This window comes from Brienomyrus brachyistius, chromosome 7 (assembly GCF_023856365.1).
Source record: "Brienomyrus brachyistius isolate T26 chromosome 7, BBRACH_0.4, whole genome shotgun sequence".
In the NCBI taxonomy this organism is placed as follows: domain Eukaryota; kingdom Metazoa; phylum Chordata; class Actinopteri; order Osteoglossiformes; family Mormyridae; genus Brienomyrus; species Brienomyrus brachyistius.
The window spans coordinates 15,609,896-15,636,836 of NC_064539.1; the positions used below are offsets into that span (position 1 = coordinate 15,609,896).

The window sequence follows — 26,941 nt, forward strand, 5'->3', positions numbered from 1 at the left end:
GTAGACCAAATGATTCAGGATGTGAAACCTGTGCTGACTGAATGCTCTTTCGCAATGTCATTAATATCACCTTTCAGTCTTCTAGTCATGCTTACTCACCGCTCACATCCTACGCCGGGCTTCAGATTGAAGTAGCCCATCTGACAGTGTGTGCAGTCCCTACCGCTGACATGATCCAGACAGAGACACTGGCCCGTAGAGGGGTGGCAGTCGTCAGGGGAGCCAGCAGTGCCCTCGGGGTTACAGAGGCAAGCTGCATGACAGGAGAGCACGAGAAATGCACTGCAGGGATTCATTTCTCTTACCGAATGTCCTCTTTAACAGAAGAGTGACATGATACCATCGGTCCACCAACTTATGCAATGTAGTCAAGCCTGGAGCCTATACTGTGAAATACTCGGATACCTATCCATCCATCCAATCATCCATCCATCCATCCATCCATCCATCCATTGTTCAGTCAGATGGCCAGTTGGAAAATTAACAACAGTTTTTTTGCTACATAAAAAGGGCAAAGCTGCCCAATAAGGCAAGACCTGCTTATCTTATATTATTATAAATATATACTGTATGTATTAGTCTGAGACTGATGTCATTCATATGAGACCAAACAGAAAGATGTGCAGCACCTGCAGTCACATAAATCAGCCTCTCTCACATCTAAGTGCTCCGCATGGACTTGCTGTGGTCCAGCTCTAGGAGAAAAGGTCACGGAGGAAGCCTGTGAGAGTGGCTTTGTGGGCCAGCACTCGCTCGCAGAGCTGTGGTGGCTCTGATATATTCCTGAGTAATTCAATGAGTCCAGGCTGCTCTGTGCCAATCTGGCTGTTCTCCTTGGGGTGAGACACGATTCAGGCCCGAAGGGACTCAGGTTCACGTCATACCTTACAGCATTCATCCTGAAGTGACCCCCCCCCAGCCTACTGTGATTCAACAGAGAGGCAGCAGACTAACTGTCCCCTTCATCACCGTGACAACAACAGGGCACCCAGCATGCAATGACAATAGTTGGAAAAATAGAAAAACAAGATGTTTAATGTATGAGATGTAGATAGAACCACTGAAAGAAAGAATGCAGCTCAGTGCAACCATTTATGTTCAAGATTCACTCCATACTTTATGCTGTCTGCTGTACATACATTAATGTGTGCACTCCATAGGAGGGTAGATAACATGCTGGATACAGAAAAGTACAGAGCCCCTGAAAGGACCTGCGCAAGAAATTAAAATGATGCTATTTTTGCGGGCGCACGAGTTCCTTAAGAGCAATTTAATTATTTTTTTCAAATCCTTTTTTTAAAATGTTTCTTCCATTCCCTTCTTCTAAAGTGGACCTTCTGGGATCTATCTGACAATCTTATAGTATGTCCATTTGAACATCGCTTTTCCTTTTCCATGTTTTTGACCTTGACAATTCTTACCCCACCTCCCCAGTCCACAATCCCAAAGATTGTGACAACGCCCAAGACTGCATTTCTGTATTTTCCCACCATAAAAGGGCGCTCACTGGTGCAGACACCCACGTTTACACTTGTCGGCAGAGCTCTGGGCCATGGCGTTGCCGTAGTAACCACGACGACATCTCTCGCAGTGGTCACCCTCGGTGTGGTGTAGGCACTTCAGGCACCGGCCGCTCAGGTGGTCGCAAACCCCCACAGCGTTGTAGTCTGCGTTGCCGTGGCACTCGCAGGAGGTGCAGGGCCGCAGGGGGCCATACCTCCCCAGGGGGTCACCGTAGAATCCGTCATCACACATCTCACATCTGGTTCCTGTAAAGCCAGTGGTGGATCGGAATGGGCATCAGATTTCAGCGTGATGATGTATCACTTTCAGTTTGGCGTTTCATTGTGATTTGATCAGAGGAGCACAGTGAAATTGTTATGCCACAGTTGCAGGGTAGAAGATGCATGGGGGGACAACAGGACAAACGTCAATACAATACAGGGCAGCACAGTTATGTGACACAGCCTTGCTGAGGTGCGATGTCTTAAGTTCCAGTGTACATTACAGATGCTGTAACGGAACAGAGATGCTTTAGCTTATGAGGCTAGCAGTGTCTATAAGACAAAAGAAACTACAAAGAAAGTAGAAAGGATAAAGTACTGAGGCATGAAGGACAAATGATATGAGAACAGACTTCATTGTGTTGCCGAGAAATTATTATCCATCCTCCATGGCAAACAGCAAGTATACATGTTCATAATTCGGTGTTAAAGGCCTGCAGTGTTAACGGTCACTGCAGAGTCACACATGGACTGGCTTACTCCTATGAGGAGCTGGTGTCTGTGCAGTGTTAATGGTCACTGCAGATTTATGCACAGACCTGCTTACCCTTATGAGTAGCTGAATAGTCTGTGCAATATTAATGGTCACTGCAGATTCACATGCAGACCAACTTACCACTACAAGCAGCTGAGCAGCCTGTGCAGTGTTAATAGTCACTGCAGATTCACACACAGACCCGCTTTCCCCTACGAGCAACTGAGCAGTCTGTGCAGTGTTAACGGTCACTGCAGAGTCACATGCAGCATGGCTTACCCCTCCAAGCAGCTGGCAAGTCTGTGCAGTGTTTATGGTCATTTCAGATTTACGTGCAGACAGGCCTATTCCTACAAGCATCTGGCCAGTATGTGCCGTGTTAATGGTCACTGCAAATTCACAAGCAAAATGGCTTATCCCTCCAAGCAGCTGGGCAGTCTGTGCAGTATTAATAGTCACTGCAGATTCACACGCAGACCTGCTTACCCCTATGTGTAACTGGATAGTCTGTGCAGTGTTAACGGTCACTGCAGATTCATGCACAAACCTGCTTACCCCTATGAGTAGCTGAACAGTCTGTGCAGTGTTAACGATCACTGCAGATTCACACACAGACCCACTTACCCCTACGAACAGCTGAGCAGTTTGTGCAACGCTAACGGTCACTGCAAATTTACATGCAGTCCTGCTTACCCCTATGAGTATCTGAGCAGTCTGTACAGTGTTAACGGTCACTGCAGATTCACATGCAGACCTGCTTACCCCTACAAGTAGCAGAACAGTCTGTGCAGTGTTAACGGTCACTGCAGATTCACACACAGACCCACTTACCCCTACGTCCAGCTGGCCAGTCTGTGCAGTGTTAACAGTCACTGCAGATTCACACGCAGACCCGCTTATCCGTACGAGTAGCTGATCGGTCTGCAGTGTTAACGGTCATTGCAGATTCACATGCAGACCCTCTTACCCCTACGTCCAGCTGGGCAGTTTGTGCAGATCACCTCCCCGGTCTCAGGCACCTGAGCACAGCTTGTCTGCTCTGGGCAGGGACACGGCTGGCAGTCGCTGGGGCTGCCCATCAGGGCGTTTCCATAGTAACCATCCAAGCAGCGCTCACAGGAGGCCCCTGTGGTGAAGTCTGTACATTGACATACACCTGGAAACAGATAAATGGCTTGGGCATTAGAGCGGCTGATTTTGAGCAAAGAACAGCAGACAGTGAAAGGCCTTACTTCCCAGGAGACACTGCAGCTGCTTTCAGAAAGCAGCAATTAAAATTTCACAAAAATGACATGTGCTGTCTAGCTTATGAATGACATTGTGTCCATTTATATTCATCATGCATAGGGAAGCACACAATGACTCAGAAACACAGAAATCATTTCCCATCAGATAAGGACAAAATCTGCACTCTATTATTCATCCAGCAGGTGGCGATGTTTTCTAGGCCTTCAGGGCGCCACACTTTACCTTTTATACAGAGAGAAAAAACACAGATTGTTTTTCCATAACATTGTTAATGGCACCAGAAATTGCACTAGGAGACACTGAAAAAATACAGACTGGAAAAAAATTCATTTCTAATTCCAAGGACTACACAATTCAAAAACTAAACATCATACTTTCTAAATTAAACCATTAACAGGTCACATATGCATCAAAAATGAATAAATGACTTAGTAGACACTACAGAATTTACCAGTATGATGCTAACTGGATACTCAGGTCTGGAAGTACAGCAGCAGCAGAGAAACCCTGTACCTTGACAACAGAACAATTTAGTAGAGGACTGGCCACGTTCAGTTCTGAATGTCTAACTTAAGTGCTGCTGTTGTTAACCGCACATGACCAGCAGTATTTCATAGTGCCCATAATGCAGTGTTCTGAAGGACATTCTGTTTCATTGCTTCTCCGAAGAAACTACTTAATTCTGCAGATTACGTTTTTTCAAGGTTGTTGCAAGACTTTTCCTACAGGGAAAGGTTCAAATATAACCAATAAGGCCTTCTTGCCATATATCATTCACATGTATTTCAAACATACAGACCAATCGGGAGGAGCTCAGTAGTCAAGAGACTCCACTAACAAACAAGTAAGCGAAAGTGCTGAAACCATAACAATAATGAATGTGTGTCATACTTGAATTACTCAATTAAAAAAATCCCAGTTGTTCAAGCATTCAGTATTATTAATAAAAGAATTTGAATATTACTACATGATGCTGATCCATGCTTTTATTTCCTCACGCCTGGACTATTGTAATGCACTTTATTTTGGGGTCAGTCAGACTGCGCTGTATCGTCTGCAGCTGGTGCAAAATGCTGTTGTAACCCACTGAAAGCAGGCTGGGGAAAAAGGGGGGTTAACTCATTTTAGTTTATACCCGAATCCTATGTTGATTTTAGGTTGTTCAAATCTTCCGTCCGGTAGATGGCAGTGTGTCGTGCCGAGGGAAGACGTTTTTTGTGGTTACGAGCAAACAGATAAGAGGAGACGACCGTGAGCGGCAGAACATTAATGAGCTGGAAGTTAGGTTGATAAGTAATTGAGAGGGTTAATAGTGAATTTTTTCTTGTTTTATAAGCACTAAGCAGAGGTAGAAAGTTGGACAGGGATATTTTCTTTTCTCCGTTAAATTCATTTGCTGTTTGCCGTGTGCAACATTAGCCATCATGGTTTTAAGTTACATGTTGCGTAGCATGAAAAGGATAAACATTATGTATATTATGATGTTTTCATTGCTAATTTTGTTGTTGACTCTTGACTATTGTATAAATGAGGAAAGCATTAGAAAAAAAATCGGAGTTTTGTTTGGAATTTAGGTTAACTATTGCGCTACGGGAAGCTATGTTGAAGCCGTGTTACTGAGCGAAATGCTATGCTAGTATGTAGCGATTAAGGTTTAGTAAATGGCAATTTCAAACTACTGTGTATTGTACGAATATGAGTTTTCAAGTTTCTCCAGCTAGTTTAATTTTTGAGGGAATGATTGGGTATTACACTGCTATGCAGGTTGGTTTTTTTCATTTGATCGAAACTTTCCGCAGCGAATCTCATGCCTATGTACATTGTAGTGCTGTTAGGTCGCGTGCGAATGCGAGTTGAATACGCAGCAATGCGGCTATTTAGAACGTATATAGCGATCTTCAGGTGAAAGCGTCACTACAAACCCCCATGCAGATAAAACAAAGAAAGGTGACATCTACGTTTTTGCCGATTTAACCTAATTTTCAAAAACTTTAATACTTGCGACAATGGACGTTTTGAAAAGACAGATTACGGATTTAGTCAGTTTTTTAATCATGATTCTACATAAAGATTTCATCGAGATATGAACCGAAATACACGAGAAAGATATGCGGTCGACGATGCCCTTATCCGCAAAGCTTTAATGATAGTGAATTATTTTATTTCTGTTAATTCTGCATTAGGCGCGGCATCATATTAATCGCTTTCTATAGCACCGTTTTTCATTTTTCATTCCATCTACCAATAAACTGTGAAAGGGATTTTATTGTTGCTACTTTTGTTACGTTTCAAACTGCCTTTCCAAAGTGATGGGTGTGGGGTGCAGTGACATTCCAGACTGATGGGCCATTGACAGTATGCAAACACCTACAGGTGTGGGGACACCTATCTTATCCATATTCATTGTGTAGGCCACTGACTTTGAGAAAGAGTGTCACTCCAAAGTTCTAACACTTAAGTAATCAAACCACATAAAATTTCAGAATGTCTTATTCACCTATGTGTAGCCAATCCCTGTGTCTATAAGCTTCAGAGCTCAAACGTTTTGGCTAGAAATGTTCGTAATGTGATTTTTTACAATTTTTCAGCATGTCTGAAATAGGCTTTTGAAAAGTATATGTTTAAAGTTGATTTTAACAAAAATAGAATAACATTCTAAGTGGTCTCAGATTAATGGTGCTGTTTGTGCTGAATAAAAGCACATGTAAGCATTTTAAATAAATGTTTTTTAGGTGAAATATTTTAAAACGTCAAGGCATGTCAGACTTCCCTGACAGTGGCTGAGAAGCCTCAGACTTCGGGGGGTTAAAAGGATATGCAAGACATATCCCAGTACTGGCCGATATGACTCTCTTAGTGGACCCCTCTCGGTCAGGTTTACCTGTTGGTCTCTTGTTCTGTAGCTATGTTATGACGAGCCATACATCTTCTTCATCAAAGGTGCCTGTCTTAGTCAAAAATGAGACTGCACATGATAGAATATCCAGAGGTCATAATATTGCAAGACTTTCCTTGCCTAAAACAGTGTCACTCTTGCCTGCTCATGGCGCCAAGGTTGGAGGGAGTAAACCTGTTCATCTTCATCTTTTACATCATGCACCTCCATGCAGGTATCTGATTCGGGTAACCTCGCCTTTGACTTTGCGGACTCTCCCTTTTCTGAAGAATGGAAGGAGAGAATTACCAAGAAGTTATGTTCAATGTCAGAAGTTTTTGCATTTAGTGACCTTGATTTTGGCCATACGACAGAGATAAAACATAGAATATGTCTGTCAGATCCATTTCCTTTTAAGCAGAGGCCCAGGCCGATCCATCCTTCTGACTTCGAGGCAGTAAGATGTCATTTGAAGGAACTTCAAGATGATGGCATTATACACGAATCTGAAAGTCCTTTTGCTTCCCCAATTGTTGTGGTCAAGAAAAAGAATGGTGATATCAGGCTATGCATAGATTACTGAAAATTGAACAGACAAACCCAATATAGAAGAAGCTTTTTCAGTCCTAACAGGGTCAAAGTGGATCTCCATTATGGACCTCAAGTCAGGCTATTAGGTAGAAATGGAGGAGGAAGACAAATGTAAAACTGCATTTGTGACACCTATGGGATTCTGGGAGTTTAATCGAATGCCACAGGGAGTTACCAATGCCCCTAGTACTTTCCAGAGAGTGATGGAGGAGTGTATGGGTGGGATGAATTTACGAGAAGTCATAGTTTTTCTTGATGTCATTGTTTTCTCGGCTATGCTTGAAGAATATGAGGTCCGATTACTCCGTGGTCTCAACAGGTTGAAGAAATTTGGCTTGAAACTTTTTCTCCTGAAAAATGTAAATTATTTAGGACATCTGTTAAATACCTTGGGCATGTGGTGTCTACGAAAGGGGTGGAGACCGACCCTGCAAAGATAGAGGCTCTAACGATATGGCTGAGGCCTAATAACATCAAGAGCTGAAGTCTTTCCTTGGATTTGCTGGATATTACCGGAGATTCATAAAGGATTACTCCAAAATAGCACAACCTGTAAATGACTTGACAGCTGGGTACCTACCTCCAAAGAGAAAGTCTCTTCTCACAATGGTTCAACCCATCCCACGAGTGTAGGTTATGGGAAACCTTTCAATGAGAAATGGACATCAGTCTGTGAAGACATATTTAGGACCCTCATTCAAAAGCTCACAACAGCTCTGGTTCTTGGGTTTGCAGATCCGAAGGAGCCTTATGTTGTGTACACAGACGCAAGCACTCAGGGTTTGGGTGCCGCTTTATACTAAGAGCAGGAAGACCAGCTGAGGGCAATAGCTTATGGGTGCCGAGGGCTTAGTCGCTGTGATCAGAGAGACCCTGTGTCACGATCGCTCGCGGAGGTAACGGCAGAGCGGCGATCGTGCGGGTAAGGAGCAGGCAGGCAAGCGGGATACGGGGAAAACGGGAGTTTATTACGGAGACGGGAACGGGCAAGACGGAACACGGGGGCAAGACGCTCACCAACATCAAGAACATCAATGACGGACAAGGGAAACCGGGGAGACCAGGACTTAAATACACAGGACTAATCAAAGTAACTAGACAAAGCTGGAGACAATCAGGGAAATACACGTGGGTAATCAGGGGGCGTGGCACACACGAGGAGCGGACGAGCCGGGTATGACACCCTGCACGCAAGCTCGAATTTCTTTCTTTAAAGTGGGCTGTCACAGAAAGGTTTTTCGACTATCTTTATGGGGCAAAGTTTACGGTTGTGACAGACAATAACCCACTGACATACGTATTGACGTCTGCTAAACTTGACGCAGCAGGTCATCGCTGGCTTGCGTCTCTTTCGAGCTTTGATTTTAGTATCCGGTATAGAGCTGGAAAGAGGAACCAGGATGCAGATGGTCTATCCAGGCGTCCACACCCTGGTGGCCAGCACCAGTCTGACTCCCCTTCCCAGGATGAGGGTGATTGCATCCGGTAGTTCATTGCTCAGTTCCCGTCTGACGCTGTGATGGTAGTGTGCCATAGACACCAACACGTTTTAATAGCAGGGCCAGGAGCAGCTTATCCGCCCACACTGGTTGAATGTTTGGCAATTAAGGTTTCTGCCATTCCTGTAGAGTTCTGTCAAGCTGACATGTTTGGGTCAAATACATTGCCATGAATATCACTGGAAGATTGGGAAAGTGAGCAGAGATGGAATCCAGCCATTAGTAGGGTAATGGATATGGTGAAGGCTGGAAAGCGACTCTCATACAGATTAAGGCATCAGGAAGATAGAGAAATTCAGTTGATGTTGAGAGTGATGGACCAGTTGGTCTTCTCAAATGGAGTCTTGTATCGGAAACACATGAACCAGGGTGAGCCTTTCCATCAGCTAGTCCTCCCAAAGGAATACAGGAAGACTGCATTGGAGAGCCTCCATGATGCTGTTGGACATATGGGCATCGATAGGACACTGAACTTGGTCCGTGCCTGGTTCTATTGGCCCCGTATGGCCATGGATGTCAGTGAAAAGATCAGAACTTGTGAGAGATGTTTACAGAGAAAGGCACAAGCTGAAAGAAGTGCTCCGCTGGTGAATATAAAGACCAGCCGTCCTTTGGAGTTGGTATGTATGGACTATCTTTCTCTGGAGCCTGATGGGAAAGGAACAAAGAATATCTTGGTCATAATGGACCACTTTACCAAATATGCAGTGGCGGTTCCAACGGCAGACCAGAAAGCTAAGACTGTAGCAAGGGCCCTGTGGAATAATTTTTCATTCATTGCGGATTCCCAGAGAGGTTGCACAGTGACCAAGGCCGCGATTTTGAATCGGCACTGATCAAAGACCTTTGTGTTTTACTTGGCATAAAAAGATGAGAACAACGCCTTACCACCCATGTGGGAATCTTGTGGAGCCATTCAACCGGACGCTTCTCGAGATGCTCGGGACACTTGAAGAGGGAGACAAAGTACAGCCTTTTGTCCACACGTATAATTGTACCAAAAGTGACGCTACCAGGTATTCACCATATCAGCTGATGTTTGGTCGTCAACCGAGGGTTCCATTTGACATAGCATTCGGACTAGACTCTGGAGGGAATAGAAAGCTGTCCCACTCAGAATATGTGAAACGGCTGACACAGAACCTAACCGAAAGCTATTGATTGGCCGCCGAACGCAGTTTGAAGAGTGCTTCACAAAACAAGCAGAGATTTGATAGTAAAGTGAGAGAGTCCACACTAGCAGCAGGAGACCGAGTACTTGTGAGGAATGTCGATATCAGGGGGAAGCATAAGATTGCTGACCGGTGGAGTGAAACCACATACGTGGTTGTTAAACAGGTTCGAGACTCTCCTGTCTATGTGTCCATTGTAAAACCGAATTAGCTTACCACAATAGCACAACGTCAATGATTCAACATCTTAACAGAAAGCACCCAGTCTATGCATCCAGTCCACAGAGCGGAACCCGTACAAGGTGAGCGTGAGCGTGTCACTCACCTCAGCGGCTAAATATAGACCTGCGATAGAAACGTATTTATGGGCATATGTGTGAATAAAAAAGTATAACGAGATTCAGAGCTGGCGAGAGTCCTTAACCAAACCAGCTGTTCAACAAGCTGAAAGGTGAAGAAAAGCGATGTTTTCAGCTGCTCCCATCCACCGCCGTTTGTCTTCCATAGCGGCAAACCTACAGTTAGGCTATACAAGTTAAAATAGAAGCTGTTTGTATGCAGATAAACTGTTAGCTTAGTTTGACACAATATTTAAATTTGGCAACTTGCAGCAGGCTGACAGCAGCCGTCACACTTTGTCACAATGATACCTGCAGGAAGCAGGGGTGAGTCTAAATGGGAGCATGGGGCGTACTCAACTAGATCGATTTCAGGGCTTTAGTAATATTATTCTGCAGATTTAGATTAATATGAATAATATTACATAATTATAATAATATAAATAATATAATTTAAACATAATAATATAAAAATTACCCGCCCTCCCCCAACACCCTTGGGCCAGTAAAGCTCTGAGACACTGAATTATTATTTCCTGTCTTTTTCAGTAATTTTATTTCACATTATTTTATGTTCTTTTAAAAAAAAAAAAAAAAAACAAATATGTACATAAATGCCCTAAAAGGGTTTAGTTCTTTTGTCAGTTGTTGTATGGAGTTCAATCAAATGTTCCTAAAAGGAAATCCATGAGTTGTTCATTTTTAGAGACCTGTCTGTTTTTTCTTTTTTGAATAGTTATTATTGCTCTTTAATAAGACGAGTATTTTTTTCTATCCGATTAATCGATGGAATAATCAACAGAATACTCAATTACTAAAATAATCGATAGCTGCAGCCCTAGTTTCTCCAGGTCTGGTAGTTTAATTTTTGAGGGAATGATTGGGTATTACACTGCTATGCAGGTTGGTTTTTTTCATTGGATCGAAACTGTCGATTGGATGGAGAATAAGGTTGAAGAGGAGCGCCTGCTGACCGAAGCGGACCTTTCCGTCCCACATTGCAGATAAGCTCTGAGAACTCATTTCACCTTCAAAGCAAAAATATGCTACCCGGGTAGATTGGACATTTTATTTTGGTGTTTTAAAAGAGCTCTGAATCTATTTTAGTTTTGGTTATGTTTTGTAATTGCAACTGTGGAGAAAAGCCTTAAAAGAGGTAAAAAGAGGTTGAAAAGTTCCTTAGAAAGAGGGCACTGACCTGTCACAGTAACATTTTGTACTATGTAGTGTGCTCCCCTACACTGCCAAATCCAAAAAAATCACGCCACATCACTCTGATTTTAATCCCGTTACACTGGTTGCGGATGAAACTTCGAGTGGAGTTAAAAATTTTATTGTTCATTTTTAAAGCCTATATCAGTGACCTCATACATCCATACTGTCCACCGAGTGCCCTGAGGTCATGTGATCAGCTGCTGCTCTTTGTACCAACCAGCCGTTTGAGGAGGAAATGTGACTGCGCTTTCTCCGTAGCCAGGCCCATGTTGAGGCACAAACTCCCTCTCCATTTCCGATCTGCCCCCACCATTGAATGGCTAAAAACTCATTTATTTGCCAAGGCATTTAGATAAGTGTGCTGTGTGATCTATTACAATTTTTGTAACTGTAATGTTTGTTTTATTATATTTTACATTTTATTTTGTTTTGTGTAATTTGGTTTTCCCCCTCGCTTTGTCTGCATATCGTTTTTATTGATGTAAAGCACTTTGGTCATCCACTGGTTGTTTTTAACATTGCTATGTACATAAAATGACTTGACCTGACTACAAACTATTTCATAGAATTTGTTTCACATAAACATTGGGCATTTAAAAGACTGATGGTGAGACACAGAATGAAATAAAGTCATAATCAGTCATTGACAATTCCACTAACAATAGCTGAATATATTTACCAGTTATGTAACACTGTGATGTCCTGATTAAGAATGTCTCAAACATTTCCACATGGCAGATATAACCATGAAGATATTAAAAGCTTTAAGGTTTTGGAACTGGAGTTTCAAGAACATTTCTTCTATATGAAACACTTTGATATAGAGTCTCCTGTGACTTTTAAAATATGCCCTGAAACCCAGCAACCATCACAAAAAGTTGGGCCTTTCTGTCCTTACTGAGGACAACCTTTTGTTAAATGTTGCCACACAAGAGAACATGTGCTCTTTGGCTCGAAGCCTGACACCTCACACAAAGATTCTGATTTTGTATTTTTAGGTGAGGACATGCTGACTTTAATCATAAAAATCACAGCGACCGAAATCATTCTTCCATTCTCTGAAGAGACCCGAGATATTATTGCATTGGGCAATTCCTCTGTTCGTTTCCCAAGACTATGTTTACAAATACCCTCATAAATAAAGTCAGGCTGATTTGAAAGCATTATCTCTATTGATGCCATTTTTGGATCAGGCATGCAGAAGACAGCAATGTTAGCCTTTTCTAGCTATTTTGATTGGTTAGATGAGGGAACAGAATTAACGGTTCCTCCAGGATATGTTTTTTGTCATTCCTTTAGTTTATTTATTCTCCAAAATTCAATTTAGAAACACTCCCAAATCATTTAGTTTCACCCCAGGAGGTCCAGGGATACCAGACATTTCTGAAAAAATGCACAGTCTAAGTCTTTATGTAAATAGACTAAGCAAAAGATCCATATCTGAAGCAGAGTGAGGAAATGAGGTGCCCTCCGGTGAAAGCCCCTTCATTTCCTCTGTTTCTCTCCTAGGGGGCCCTTTGCAGCCACAAGTTACAAACTAATTGCTGTGATTTCCATACAACAATGGCATGCTCAGCTTGACTGTGTATTACCGAAGCGCCGCTGGACTAATTCAGTTTCATTTTTGATCTCTGCCTCTCTCGCCATTATACTTTTAAATGACAAAAACCTGTACTTACAGCAATCTGATGAAGATACACTTGCAAGCATTCAAACCGAAGGAAGACTTTGAGGGAAATAAGACTTAACAAAGACGGGGTTTGTAACACTATCTGCCTTTCAGCTCGCACCTCTAACCTGCTGCTAGTGCTCCTTAGCTTCAGTTTCAAAGTGAGCCAGATATGTTAATCTCACTGAGCACATATGCTCGGAGGATTTCAAGTAAGCTGATTCGCTTACTTACTACATGTGTATTGGTACAGATTATTTTGGAAAAGCTTATCTTCAATAAACAGACCACATAAAATTATAGGCATAGAATCTCCTTCTAGAACATGGTTGATGTAAGAGCCCCCTGATGAAAGATCCTCTTGATTTAGCAGTGCAGCTGGCGGAGGTCAGACACAAGGCCCAGTGTATTAGAAGCGCAAATCTTCCTTGCATCATGAACATGTGTTTCAGAAGCCCAGGGCAGGCTTTAAAAAGCCAGCATGAATTAACAGAAACATAAGTGACACACGATGAAATTAAGTGAATTTAGGGGTTCAGGCACCCTGGACTTACTCAGTCAAAGAAGAGAGCAGACAGGCCCTTTGAAATACAGTATGAACAGTATCAGGCAGCATTCAAATGTATATAAAGATATTTCCCATCAGAGAATGCGGAGTGACTGGGACTGGTCGTGCTGGGAGTCTCTTCCTCCTTAGTTCCCTCTTTCTCTGCCTCTTCTCTGTCTATTTCAAACTAGGAGTAATTATAGATTTGACTTTTTGCGGTTATTTATATAAATGTATAATTTTGTCAAAACGTTCAATTGTAAATTATGGAAAAAAATATGTCTAGACTGTTCACAAGGCAAATAGATGTTTTGATGTTAACAGGATGTTCTTTGTTGGGACAGACCACCTCGTCTTGTTTGCATGTATGCTGACATTTGTATTGTGTGACAATAAATTGTTTGAGAATGTTTTGCGCTTGCTGTGTGCATTATTGCTCTGTTTGACATGTGGTTTAGCCTCTTCAAAACAAGAGGTACTATTAGCAGCTGTAAGTGACGCACAGGAACTACTGCGGTAATTACGCGTTTAATTTATTTAGGTGATTAATCGCTCCTCATCCACTAAAGTCTGCAGTCCTGGGAGATTTGTTCCTATGGTTATTTATTTGTTAATATGGCCCCCCACCCGCGAAGATAGCTGGCCTCATTTGGTTTGCATTTTAATGGAGGGCGTGTAAAAGACGGACATATGCTAGACATCATTAGCCCCGAAGTGCACCTCTCTACAAAACAAATTCATTCTTAAGCTGCGAATATTAACATTTCCAGTCTGTTTGGTTACACTGCAATAAACAGCAATGGCAAAGAGATGCTGAGCATTAATACATCACGATTATGAAGCTCCGGTGCTTCTGACCAACCATGCAGACAATGTAAACTTATTTCAGGCACACAAAGTAACTTATAGCCATCTATCATGCCGTTACTCTGAATGAATGCAAATAAAGTTCAGAAACGCGGTTGCATATGGCCTATAACACAACAGACAATAACCGTTTTAAACAGACTGGAGATTCTTCCAGAACTTAGTTGGCACCAGTTAATTCGTATATGTATAATGTCTTGAAAATGTTATGCTGAGCTTGCAGTTTCTCTACTAATGCTGAATTAAAATGAAAAAATAACCATATTGCCTTTCAAATTAATTCATGTTTTTTATAATGATTAAAATAATCATCCGATTTTTGAAGAGCCATCCATTTCCCAAAGTGCTTAGGCAGTACCGCCTCAGTTAACCTGGAGTCTGTCACAGAACGCATGGGATACCACAGACAGGATGCCAGCCCTTCACTCGGTAAATCGCTGCACAATAATGGTACTTTAGAGGCACCGACTTGAATGTGTGAGAACCAAGTGGAAACACATTTGGGCAAGTGGAGAACCACACACACTGGGAATGGAACCTACAGTGTCAGAGATGTGCAGCTACAGGTATAATGCTAACCACAATATCATACACATTGGGAATCAAACCTACAGTGTCAGAGATGTGCAGCTATAATGCCAACCTCCATTTCACGCACACATACTGGGAATCAAACCTACAGTGTCAGAGATGTGCAGCTATAATGCCAACCTCCATTTCACACACACATACTGGGAATCGAACCTACAGTGTAAGAGATGTGCAGCTATAATTCCAACCTCCATATCACCTTGACTGTGTACAACATATGTAACTTCTTGAGCACTGGGGACGAATTATACATTTGTAAGCACATAGCCATTTAATCACAGGCAGTTTAAGCAGAACACAAAGAACAGCTTGGCTACACAACACCATCACTACTCAGCAAGCCAATGGGAATGAAAAAAAAAAATCAAAAGTCAACACAGTCCCTTAACAGCTGTTTATTTTTGATGCCCAATTGTTCCCAGAGAATGCCTGTGGATTCCAGAAGAGGGAAGATCAAACACCTTCCTCTCTAATCCATTTTTTACCACCATGAAAGCTACAACTAAAATCTAAATCTCGTAGCATCCCCTTTGTTGTCCAGCCATCGTTGACGGCTGCATTTTCAGACACCACCTGGCCTGCCCAGTGCAAGCAGGAAGCACAAATGGTCATTAACTTCCATCCATTTAGTGCCAAAACAGAGTCAAATGTTATGGTTATAGTTGCATCCAGAGTGCTCCCTGTCCTGTGCCCTATGATGGACTGGCATCCCATCCAGAGTGCTCCCTGTCCTGTGCCCTGCGATGGACTGGCACCCATCCAGAGTGCTCCCTGTCTTGTGCCCTGCGATGGACTGGCATCCCATCCAGAGTGCTCCCTGTCCTGTGCCCTGCGATGGACTGGCATCCCATCCAGAGTGCTCCCTGTCCTGTGCCCTGCGATGGACTGGCATCCTATCCAGAATGCTCCCTGTCCCGTGCCCTATGATGGACTGGCATCCCGTCCAGAGTGCTCCCTGTCCTGTGCCCTGCGATGGACTGGCAATTTATTTGCATCATATGGAGAAACATTATAATTAATAAACACAAATGTTGCGGAGCTATTCCCTTCTTTTCCTCTACACTGCCTCTTAATCTTCTATATCACTTAAAAAGCTGACAATACACCTAATACCCTGTAGCATTCGAGGCCTGCTTGGGTCTGTGAATGGATGAAATGTCTTGCCAGGTTCATGTAAACTAGGAAAAGATCTATTAAGAAAATTATAGCTAATGAATGACTGCCCCCCCCCCAACACAGACACTGCCTGTGCCTGGGCCTCCTATGGATTGGGGCACTAGCAGGTGCTTGCAGTTCTTACAGTTAAATGGGTCATAAATCCAGACACTGAAGACAGATCTATCATTGCTAAATTTATTTGCTCATTTAAAATAATTTGATAGCAGGCTCTGCTCTCTCCCGCCCCCCTCACAGCAAGCCCCAGTGCCCAACACTCAAACTGCTGACAAGCACCGCGGATCTGACCCGAGTGAGGTAGATGAAAATAACAAAGGAGGAGAAGACACGCCTCTGAAACGTCTGAAATTCCGAATTCCCCGCCACTTACGGCCATGCCGGCATTGTAAGTGAGGAGGAGCGACGAGCGGCTGAGGAACAAGCCGGCCGAAAGGGGGAGGGGTGGCCGGCGATGGGGGAGCGTTGCGGCTCGCTTTACCTGACTCTGCGTGGCAGTGTCCATGCTGGTTGCAGGTGCAGGGAACACAGCGGGAGAGGACGGCCTCACTGGGCACCTCCCTCCTGTAACCTCGAGCACAGCGCTCACAATGCTGACCCTCGAAGCCCTGAGGGCAGCTGCACATTTCCACCCAGGACACAGGAGCAGAGGGGGCGGAAGAGGGGGCCGCAGAAGCCAGGCTGACCCTGGACAGCTGGGAGGTATCTGGAGAGAGAAAAACAGAGCGAACACTCTCTGATTGGCCGGCATATGTATCAGGGGAAAGCCAAGATGGTTGAGAGTTGTGATTCTCTCTAGTGTAACTGAGCTGGTCCTTATTGTCAAGCTAAAGGTCATGGAATTCTGCTCATGAGGATCAGAAAATCAGCAGCAGGCTGGTCACAGACAGCTTGACTCTAACACCGTATGAGCCCCACAGCTTATTAACACCAATGGCTGTCTCTGTCTATGGCCTCATTAAGCAGGCCTGCTACTTGAATGGCACTCATCAGTCCCGACGTTAACTCTGGCAGCCGGTGTATCTTCATCCCTTGCCCTCCCTTCTGCTTGAAGCACCTTCAATAAAACAGCTCAATAAATCAATAAGGAATGAAAGACTCAGAGTAACGGTGAATTAATGTTCTCCTGGCTCAACGCATGAACGCATGAACGGTGACTGGCAGATGGCGTGGCCTTGAATATGAAGGCAGTGAGAGGGCGAGACGGCAGCCCATGCAAGGCAGAGCTCTGACAACAGACAATGTGACGTATCACCACACCTGGCTAGTTACTATTTAAAAATCAGCCTACAAAAACTTATTTAAAAACCTAATTTGAATTATTGAAGGCCTTTTATTATTAGCACTGCTAATCTACCAGGTAAATTCATGTTACAGACCATGGCAAGTTCAACAATACAGCAACAAAGTCCTCAAGTGATCTAGTCGACTCACAGGATGTTAGACAACGGGATCTGGTAGCACTGCCAAAATATCATTTGAGAAGTAATAAATCCAAGTAACACAGAGCACGCAGAAATGACACCATACTCCAGCTCTTCTCCTAACTAAAATGACATCGACTTCATGAAGCATGAAAGAAAAATAAACAGACCCTGCATTTCTGAGACCAAAGCTTTGGTCAATATGCTCACCAAAATGTCACCATTTTAACTAAATCTTGCATGTCACCAGGGTGATAACCAAACAGATTTCATATACTTGTTGTTGTTCAGGGAGTCTTTCCTGGCGAGGGCAGCCTGTCAACACGCCAAGCTGGGCAGACCGGCCCTCCATTACACAGCTTCTGTGGGAATCCTTCCCAAGACAGCTAGAAGATACAGGTCCTGCAGTATGTCCTGGGGCTGTCCCAGGGTCTCTGCCTAGTGGGACATGCTTGGATCAGCTCCCCTGAGTTCAAAACATCCTTTTCAGATGCCTGAAATACCTCAGTTGACTCCTTTCAACCTAGAGGAGCAGCAGCTCTGTTTCGAGGTCTCCCTGGATCGCGCAACTTCTCATCTTATCAGGCAGAGTGAGCCGGGAATCGCATGGAGAAGCTGCATTTCTCCAGTTTGTCACCATATACTTTTGGTCATTAAACCCATTGGAATTTATTAATGGAAACATCAAACTGATTTTCAAAGAAAATACTGAAAAGTAAATTGTATTTTGAAATAACTACCACACAACTGATATTGCAAACATTTTCTATTCAGCTCATTCAGGACAGGATGGCTGTGAGCCTGGAGCCTATTCCAGAAAGCAGAAGGCCCAGGACATCCTGGACCAGATTCCAGTTAATCGCCGGTCATGCACTCTAGAGACAATTTAGAGAGAAGAGTTCACCAAAGTGCATGCTTTTGGACAGCAGAGGCACACCAGAGAACGGGGAGCAAATCTACACAAACGCCGGTAGATGAACTCCACACACACACACAGGTTTCCAGAGAGGAACCGTGGGAGTTTAATGTCACAGTACTAACCGCTGTGCCACAAACAACAGGAATGACTTTGATATAATATCATACCTTTCGTATTGTTGGTATGTTCAGATATGGTACGTGTAATAGTAACCTTATTTTGATTTAAGAGAATGAATTCAAACATGTTGGGCCTACAAACACCACCTTAATTGATAGCCTCCCTGAATATGATCCCAAAAAAATTATAAAATACTCACTTTCTGCAAAGAAGAATGCAAACTGCAGCTCTCCAACCAGCGACCCCACTCCCCACCCCAGTAAGGGACTCGCTGAACATGGCCTGCTTCTGGTGAGGCTAACTGCTTCTGAGTATGGCATTTGCCAGCAGTGAGGATGTCGCGATTGTCATTCTGCTCACTGTCGGTTTTGGATGAAACCACGTTGCGGGTCTGTCTGCTCCTGAATATTCATGAGTGCAGCTACGGAGTGCGGGGCTGCCTGGAATTCATTAGCACTAGCTGGAGCTCTTTAGTGACGAGCAGGACAGGAAGAGTGCTACTGAGAAAATGTACCGCCTTCAGTTACTCCTAACTGTACTTCTGTAAACATCCCGGCAATGACCTGTGTAGGCAAAGCACTCGGACAGAAAGCTAACAAATGAAAGGGGGGGGGGGGGGGGTTAAGGAATCCTCACTAAAAACACGAAACACTAGGAAAGGGCGGAATGAATGATTCGTTAAACAGCTTTTGTGTGTAGCTGCTTTTGTAAGAAGACGACATACAGATCTGCACACCTGGAATACAGAGTCATTCATTTGACACTTAAGCATAATATGTCCGATTCGTTTTGCCTAAATTTATGTCTGGAGCAACAGTATTCACGTACAAATCCACTGGTCAATACAACCAGAACGTTAATAAAAAATAATAGTTTAACAGACTTGTATCTGCTGAATAAATCTATGGCCCCTCAAATAAAAACAGGTCTGACCAGTTGCTGTCCAGATGACACAAGAAGCTAATTAGATTCCATCTGTGTTCAACTGCAATGCTTGTGATTAGTTTAGGGTGCGCAGACTTTGGATACGCACTGTAATGCACGCAGTGAGACAAAGCGCAAATGCTCTCTTCATGCAGTGTCTGTCCCCTAATGTAGCTACTGAAGTTAATTATCTTAGATGTAGGAAAAACAGTGAGTATGATGTGAACAACAGTGTTTTGGGTCTCAGGAAGCGAGCTGCAGCTTCCTCATGTACACTGCATATCTTAAGCCCCCCAGCATAGGAAGCAGGTCAACCTCAAACAAACTCCTCTGACACTAAGTCAAAAATTGCTTCCTGCCTAAATATAACACTGGACAAGGGCTAGCAGATAAAATGGCTTCCTCCTCTAGCCTTTCTGATGGAAGAAAAAAAGCAAACTTCAGTCTGCTTAATCCAGTGCATGGTGATAAGGTTCTCGTTGAAAAATCCCGATTACAGCCCGCATCCAGTGAACCTGACAGAGGCAACGTTCTGACAGAAGAAGAATCAAAAGGATAGTGCTTTATATGAGACAGACATGCATGGATAACATGGAGTTCCATAATGTTGCAATGCTACTTACAGTTCAATCCTCCAGCATTACTAATCTTGAGGGCCGTGACATTGTACAGGAGGCTCCGGAGCTGCGATGAGGACAATGACGGCCTCAGTCTTCCTTCCTCCTCGTGGAGTCTAGAGCAATGAAATTGTACATACAGCAGTTTATTTTCAGATGCACAATCTCACGATTAGAGAGCATTGTGATACGCTCAGAGAGTGCAGTCAGTCAGTGTTACAGCTTCTATCTCCCGGTTAGAGTATACTGTGATACAGTACTCTCAGTGAGTGCAGTCAGTCAGTGTTACAGCTTCTATCTCCCGGTTAGAGTATACTGTGATACTCTCAGAGAGTGCGGTCAGTCAGTGTTACAGCTTCTATCTCCCAGCTAGAGAGTACTTTGATACTCTCAGAGAGTGCAGTCAGTCAGTGTTACAGCTTCTATCTCCCGGCTAGACAGTACTTTGATACTCTCAGAGAGTGCAGTCAGTCTGTGTTACAGCTTCTGCGAAGTAAATAAACATGCAAAACCAAATATAGATGCTCTACTACTTACGAACTTTCAACTTAACAACTTTCAGACATACGAACGTATTTCCTCTACTTACGAACAAATTGTGTTTGTTGGGCTCCCATTTTCTGTCCACAACATCAATTCTCACAGTACGACTTCTGAACGCTACTCCCACCACGCAGCAGCGTAGCGTGCGAACTCCCAGCATCCTAGTTCTTAGTACTTAGTATTATTATTATTATTATTGTTATTATTGTTATTGTTGTTCTTGTATGTGCTTATAACCTCAAGGATAGGCTCCGGACTCCCCGTCAATTGGACAAGGGGCTATTATTATTATTATTATTATTATTATTGTTACCGCCAGATGGCTTGACAGTGCACTGCAGCTGTGTCAGGCTCTGAGCACGCCTTACACCATGCAGTCCCTCTGGCAGCCCAGTGTCCCTTTAATCATGCCGAAACAGAAAAAAGAGGGCTTTTGTTAAAGACACAGCTCAGCGCCTCAACACAGCGAAGGGGGAATTAATGAGATCTGGCAGTGTGGCTTGTCAGGGAAAGCACAGCCCACCCAACACACTAGCTGCTGCCCGCAAGACGGCCAGCGCTTTCCTGCAGGAGTCATTATCAAATCTTCATCTTATTTCCAGCACAGGTTGAGCATATGCCATATTACAGCTTCCATATGCACTGCAGGATATACACGTGGGAAAGTGAACTACGGCTTTGAAACCCACCATGTGTGGGATTATCAGGTCCTGTCAATCACTACTTTATTTAACCCAATGTGAACCAATGAAGTAACTAATGAGAACCTGGTTACAGCAGTCAGTGAGCGGCAGCGTATAGTAATCCCACCCACTGTGAGCTAATTTCTCACCTCGCTATTCATACCGTGGCCGTACTAATTTAAACAAGTTTTTTCTCGGCTCCTCATTAGCCATCTGAGAGTTCTGGGAGATGAAGTCTTATGTCACAGGGTACACTCCCTCTTATCGGGGCTTTGGGATAATGTTAATCCACATTCTGGAATTAGTGCAGACTTCGGTGACCAAGGTTAACGTATTCCCCATGACTCACGTTAATTAGAGAATCTGTCAACAAGGAGCCTTGTACAAAAAGTCCTTCTGTGCTTATTTATATTTCCCCACAAATTTCTGACAAGGAGTCTGCGATACCTGCTGGTACACATATATTTTTTCGCTTTCTGCGCTGTCATAATCGTGACAGTATCGAAACCCTCCACTTAATTCACATTCACTCATGAACACACACATGTGCACAAACCCTCATACACACAAAAATGAATGGTCATTCTGGATTAGGTCCCATTCACCCGATTCCCGGTTAAAATCCACGAAGCGTCAAAGTGACAGGTGGAGGGGCTGACATCAGGCAGGAAACAGACTCTTAAATTCAGCACCATGGCTGCCTTAAAGAACAGTGTTAGTGTGTCAGACTTTCGTGCTTTCTGACTGGTTCTGGGGTGATATGTAAATCTCGATAGATGTCTACAGCATATCTCCTTTCACTGCCATCTGGTTGTGATGACACTATTTCAAGCGTGAACTGCTATTTACAGAAAAGCAAACCTTTTCTTTTCAAAGGACACAAAGGGTGATATCCATTGTCAGTTGAACCCTCTCTCCCACCCTGTATAATATATATCCTACTGTTAACATTCCTACTGTGTCGCACTGGAAGCACAGACTGACAGGTGTCCTTGTATGACTTCAAAAGCAAGATAGCATCTTTTCAGTGTTCTGGAGGCTATAAAGCGCCCACACTGATAACTGGTATCAAAAAGCATAAATGTGGAAAATGTGGCCATATATTACTACAACCTATATTTACACACCTATTTTCATGCACTAAGAACCTTTATCTAACTGAAATTTCCAGGAATTTAAACAGTTTGACAAATGGCCCTCTATGGGTATCTGAGAATCAGGTAGGCAATATATGGACTAGATCACCCAATCAAGTTCCAGCTGAACAAACCAGAAATCAATCACTGACAGTAGCCTTCCTCCTGGGCCCTCATGCAATAGGCAAACTGGCTGCTTGCATTATGTGTGTCTTTTCTAATGACTATGAAATAATTACAATGCTTTTGTCCAAGTAATGCCGACGATACATCAAAAGCATTAGCAGCATTATAATATTACTGTTCAGATCTGCTTTTTGCCTCATTGAAGATCAAACTTGCCTTCAAAATCCCTGAAAGTCCAACAGCTAAAACGATAAATAATTAACCATTTCCTGAACTTTGTGAATACTAATCAATAAACATAAGAGTGACTAAAAACCTCAGGGTGAACATAAAGATCTTGGTAACTACATAACTGTAGAATAAAAAGGATTCGAGGCCTCACCTCAAAGTGAAGGTGTGCTCTGGAATGGCAGTATGCAGCGAGGATTCGGGGAGAAGTTCAGCCAAGATGGACGTGCTGGATCCTTCTAGAACAAGAGTGACCTGCTGTGGCAGAAGCTCCGGCGACTCGGCCACAAAGTTGAGTGACAGCAGCTGTCCGTAGCTGAGCAGACGGTTCCCTAGAAACTTCTCTGCGGGGGGAAGGGGAGACATAAAGAGAAGTGGTCTTCGACAGAAATATCACATTCCCAAATACTCCCCAAACTGACTGGTCTGCGCAGTTATGGGGAGACGAGCCTGGAGATCCCAGCAGTAGGATGTTAAGCAGGCAATGACTGCTGCACAGCTGCTAACACAGAGACCCTCATGACAGTAAATAGTCCGATGAGGGCTTGGGCTCTGGCAGAAGGAGCCATGATTCAGGCGGCAGTCTTTATAGGGACAGGCCTTCACATTTTACTGTGCTGAATCAAAGAAGGATCTTTCTGTGTCTTATTCATGCCCATTTTGAAGATTGCCAGCCATAAGGCTGTACTGGAGAATAATACCTTTGTATAACATAATACCTTAGAAAGCTGCATCAGCATATACAGCACATATAAAATAGCATTTATAAACTTGAATATAATTACTCCCAGGGTTCTCATAAGAGCCTAAAGCATTAGTCAACAAATGTTGCTCCTGCTGGTATACAGCCCACAGCAGAAGCCACACGGTGTTGTATGCTGCCTGTAGTTCCTGTAGTGCCTGTGTCCTGTAGTTCAGCTTCTTGTAAATATTGAGCCCATGCTTCATGACGGTGATAAAGACAATTACAGCTGTAAAAGTCTTTTACTGTCTTCCAATGCCTTCCAATCTGTTCCATTTATAATGCCTTGGGACCATTACATTTTTCCACCATTAAGCACTTGGAATATTTACTGAAGCCCCTTGTTTCTGATCTGTTAGGCACGGCCTACTCCATACTGATGACTCAGCTTAACCCACGGCGTGTCCATGCTCTGTGATTGTGAGACAATTAGATTTTACAGACTGAGCCTTGTGAAAAATGAAACCCAATATCCTGTGAAAATCAGATAAAATCCACTATACTTATTACAGTTAAGTTTCATCCATCCATTGCTGCTTTTCCTGGTTGGACCTGCAAGGCACCTGGATTCCATCCGAGACAGCAGAAGAAACATGGCTGGAGCACATCCTGGACACAACACCAGTCTACGGCAGGGCACGCGCTCATACACCATGTGCAATTTGGAAACGGCAGCTCACCCAAATCCATGAAGCAGAAAGGGACTGGAATAGCCAACATGCAAACCCACACAGAACAGAGGGTGGATTCGAACCCCTAATGGTGGCATGGCAATGCTACTCCACTATAGCTGATAATTAAAATACATTCAATGACAACTTAAGTGAATTTTCCGATTTTAGGCCAATGAAAACTGAACAGTTAGCCTCTGGATTGGCAGGATGGACAAAAGTTATGAACATGGGGTCATTGCAAACTATAATTCTGGAATCTCAGCAAACCAGCTGCTCTCTTACTCATTTATTGGCAATAGAACGTTCCAAATATGGAGTGAAAGACTCCGTACATTTACATATATAATTCTCGCCCTGTCTGACTCATGTGTTGCAGGTGCCCTTAAGGTAACCCTTAAGGTAACCCTTAAGGTAATACTTAAGGTAATACAGGGTTTAAGGGGCCTGGGCGAAGCTGCGCCTTACGCCTCGGGAAGGACTTCGCTGCTGGGCCCCTCAGCACAGCACCCGGCTTCAGAAGTATGTCCAGCTGCTTGAATTTTATAATTCAAATGTGTAAAAATCAAGCAGAAACCAACTCAGTTTAGCTGCTGGGAAATTCTCTCTGCACTTTGTTCTTAGGTTTCCGATTTAGGGATGCTTAAATTCAGAGGACTGCAGCTAATGACCCCATGAGTCAGAAGTGCGGATAATACTCTGGATGGATCCTAACACGTTACCAGAACTGGGAGCGGAGTCAAATGAAGTAATCAAGGAGTACAGATTAGTACAAGTTCTTAGACTGCCTGTATTTTGTTTCGTTGACACTGTAATGTTATATATCCACCTTCTTGCAGAAGCAGTGAACAGCCGAACTAGTGCTTCCTCTCAGTTACCTTGACTACTCGTGCGCCTACTGTAACCTGATCAGAGGTTTACATTTATTTTTGGCAGATGCTTTTATCCAAAGTGATTTGAGAAAACGGGGTCAGCCAGTCGCTGGAGCAATAGGGGGTTAAGGACCTCGCTCAAGGGTGATGAAATTAGTCTGCCGACCACCGGATTTCTACTGGCAACTTTCCAAATCAAAGGCACAGTGTCCTCACCAGCTTAGCCACACCCCTCACTGTCTTAGCCACACCCCTCACCTGCTTAATGGGAGTATTGTAATAATACCAACAATTTCTAAAGGGGGGAAAATATACATATATAAAATAGGTTTGACATACATTTGTAATAGAAAAAAATAGAAATGCATTTTTTATTTTTAATATATAACCTAAAAAATATATTTAAATTTCTCATAAACAAAAAAGTTTGTAGGAGTAAAATTGGAGGACATAATTAATTCATGTGGTCGACAGCCATCGGAATAACTGCTGGTCAGCATGGACACTTTGGAAAATCATTATAAGGACAACAGGCACCAGCCGCACGCAGTATAATGTGGCTTTAGCTTGATCAGGAGACAAAAGGAGTCCCTCCCAGCATAGCTAGCATGAAGGCCAGCATTAAAAGCTGAGGCCTGAGCCTTGTAATGCTATTTCCCTGGTTCAGTGGCTAAGCTCCACAGGCTCTTCGGCTCCTGGTTCTTCCCCCTAGCTGTTCCGCGTGCTCTTATACCCCATCAAAGCCAATGGCTTTCTCACTGGCGTCCCACCTTTGCAGCAGGCAGTGTACAGGGCAGCCCGACAGACAGCTAACCTATTCCGTCGCACCGTTTATTTAATTTACTGCAAAGGCTGTAGTGTAAACAAAGATTACGCCGAAAAGACGGCAGATGCCATCTGCAAGGGATGATTCTGTTTGCTGTGGGAGCCAAACACACAAAGGCCTGATTGGTACTGATGTCCACACCCTCACAAAGAGATACTTTTTACGAAAAAAAGTGCTGCTTGGGGAAAAAAATAACTATATTTTGTTGTAAAACATGCAATCATTGCTAATTTCCTAGGTTGTACAACATGCTGTCACCTTTAAAATGTATGGTAACGCTTTACTTGAGGAGGCTCAAGTAACTTAGTAACCTAGTTACCACTCAAGTACAAATCATGAACAAATATAGTAACTGTATGGAATACAGTAACCATCATCATTGATCAATGATGAACGAACATGGGATCAGTAGGCAACAGTTTCTGGTTAATTAATACATTAAGTAAGAAGGTACTACTGTGTTATTTTGTCCTCAAGTAAAGTGTTATGGGCTAATCTGGGTATTGTTACCAGTTACTTTTATGCAGCTACTACTCATGTCACTCTTGTCTTATACTCTCGATAGACCGGGAGGGCGGGTCCCGTTGTAGATTTGGCCAATCAGAGCGATGCAGCTTTACTATCCAGTAACAGTGACGTTACAGCTGGCCTTTGGAATCCTCCACCTTGCTCCCCCGTCGGTTCTCTGCCCTTTGTGCCTCTGCCTCTTTCCTGTTGCCTGATTTATATATGAGACTCTGCATAAATGTGTAGAAAGAGGTAGGACTGATGCATGATACCCATGTAGGCATATTTCATAATCAAATTAATGCTATAAAGTCATGTTTTTAATATGTTGCATGAATGCATATTATATTTTACTCAAGTCCTCATTCCCAGTATTTTTAACATTATTGCATAATCGCCTAGCTTATTTGGCTCCGTATCATGGCCACGAATCTCATTTACTTGCTATTCTTCAGAACAATAAAGTCGCCTCCATCTTTCTTTGACGTTTCATCTTAAATTACATTAGAATCAGTGACTCACAACGCAAAATCAGTGAGGTGAAACTTACACCCATTTT

General features: G+C 43.3%; 1 protein-coding gene across 2 annotated transcripts in view; it reads right to left on the reverse strand.

Annotated features, from left to right (window-relative positions):
• Positions 1-26,941, reverse strand: part of lamc3 (laminin, gamma 3) — a 68,187-nt gene that overhangs the window by 18,803 nt on the left and 22,443 nt on the right. For both annotated transcript variants that reach the window (XM_049020905.1, XM_049020904.1), the window contains exons 10-15: positions 22,919-23,108; positions 20,055-20,164; positions 16,526-16,750; positions 3,227-3,415; positions 1,524-1,769; positions 100-253 (exon numbers count right to left, since the gene is read on the reverse strand). In XM_049020905.1, the coding sequence (XP_048876862.1) occupies positions 100-253; positions 1,524-1,769; positions 3,227-3,415; positions 16,526-16,750; positions 20,055-20,164; positions 22,919-23,108 (1,114 nt within the window). The remainder of the gene's footprint in view (positions 1-99; positions 254-1,523; positions 1,770-3,226; positions 3,416-16,525; positions 16,751-20,054; positions 20,165-22,918; positions 23,109-26,941) is intronic.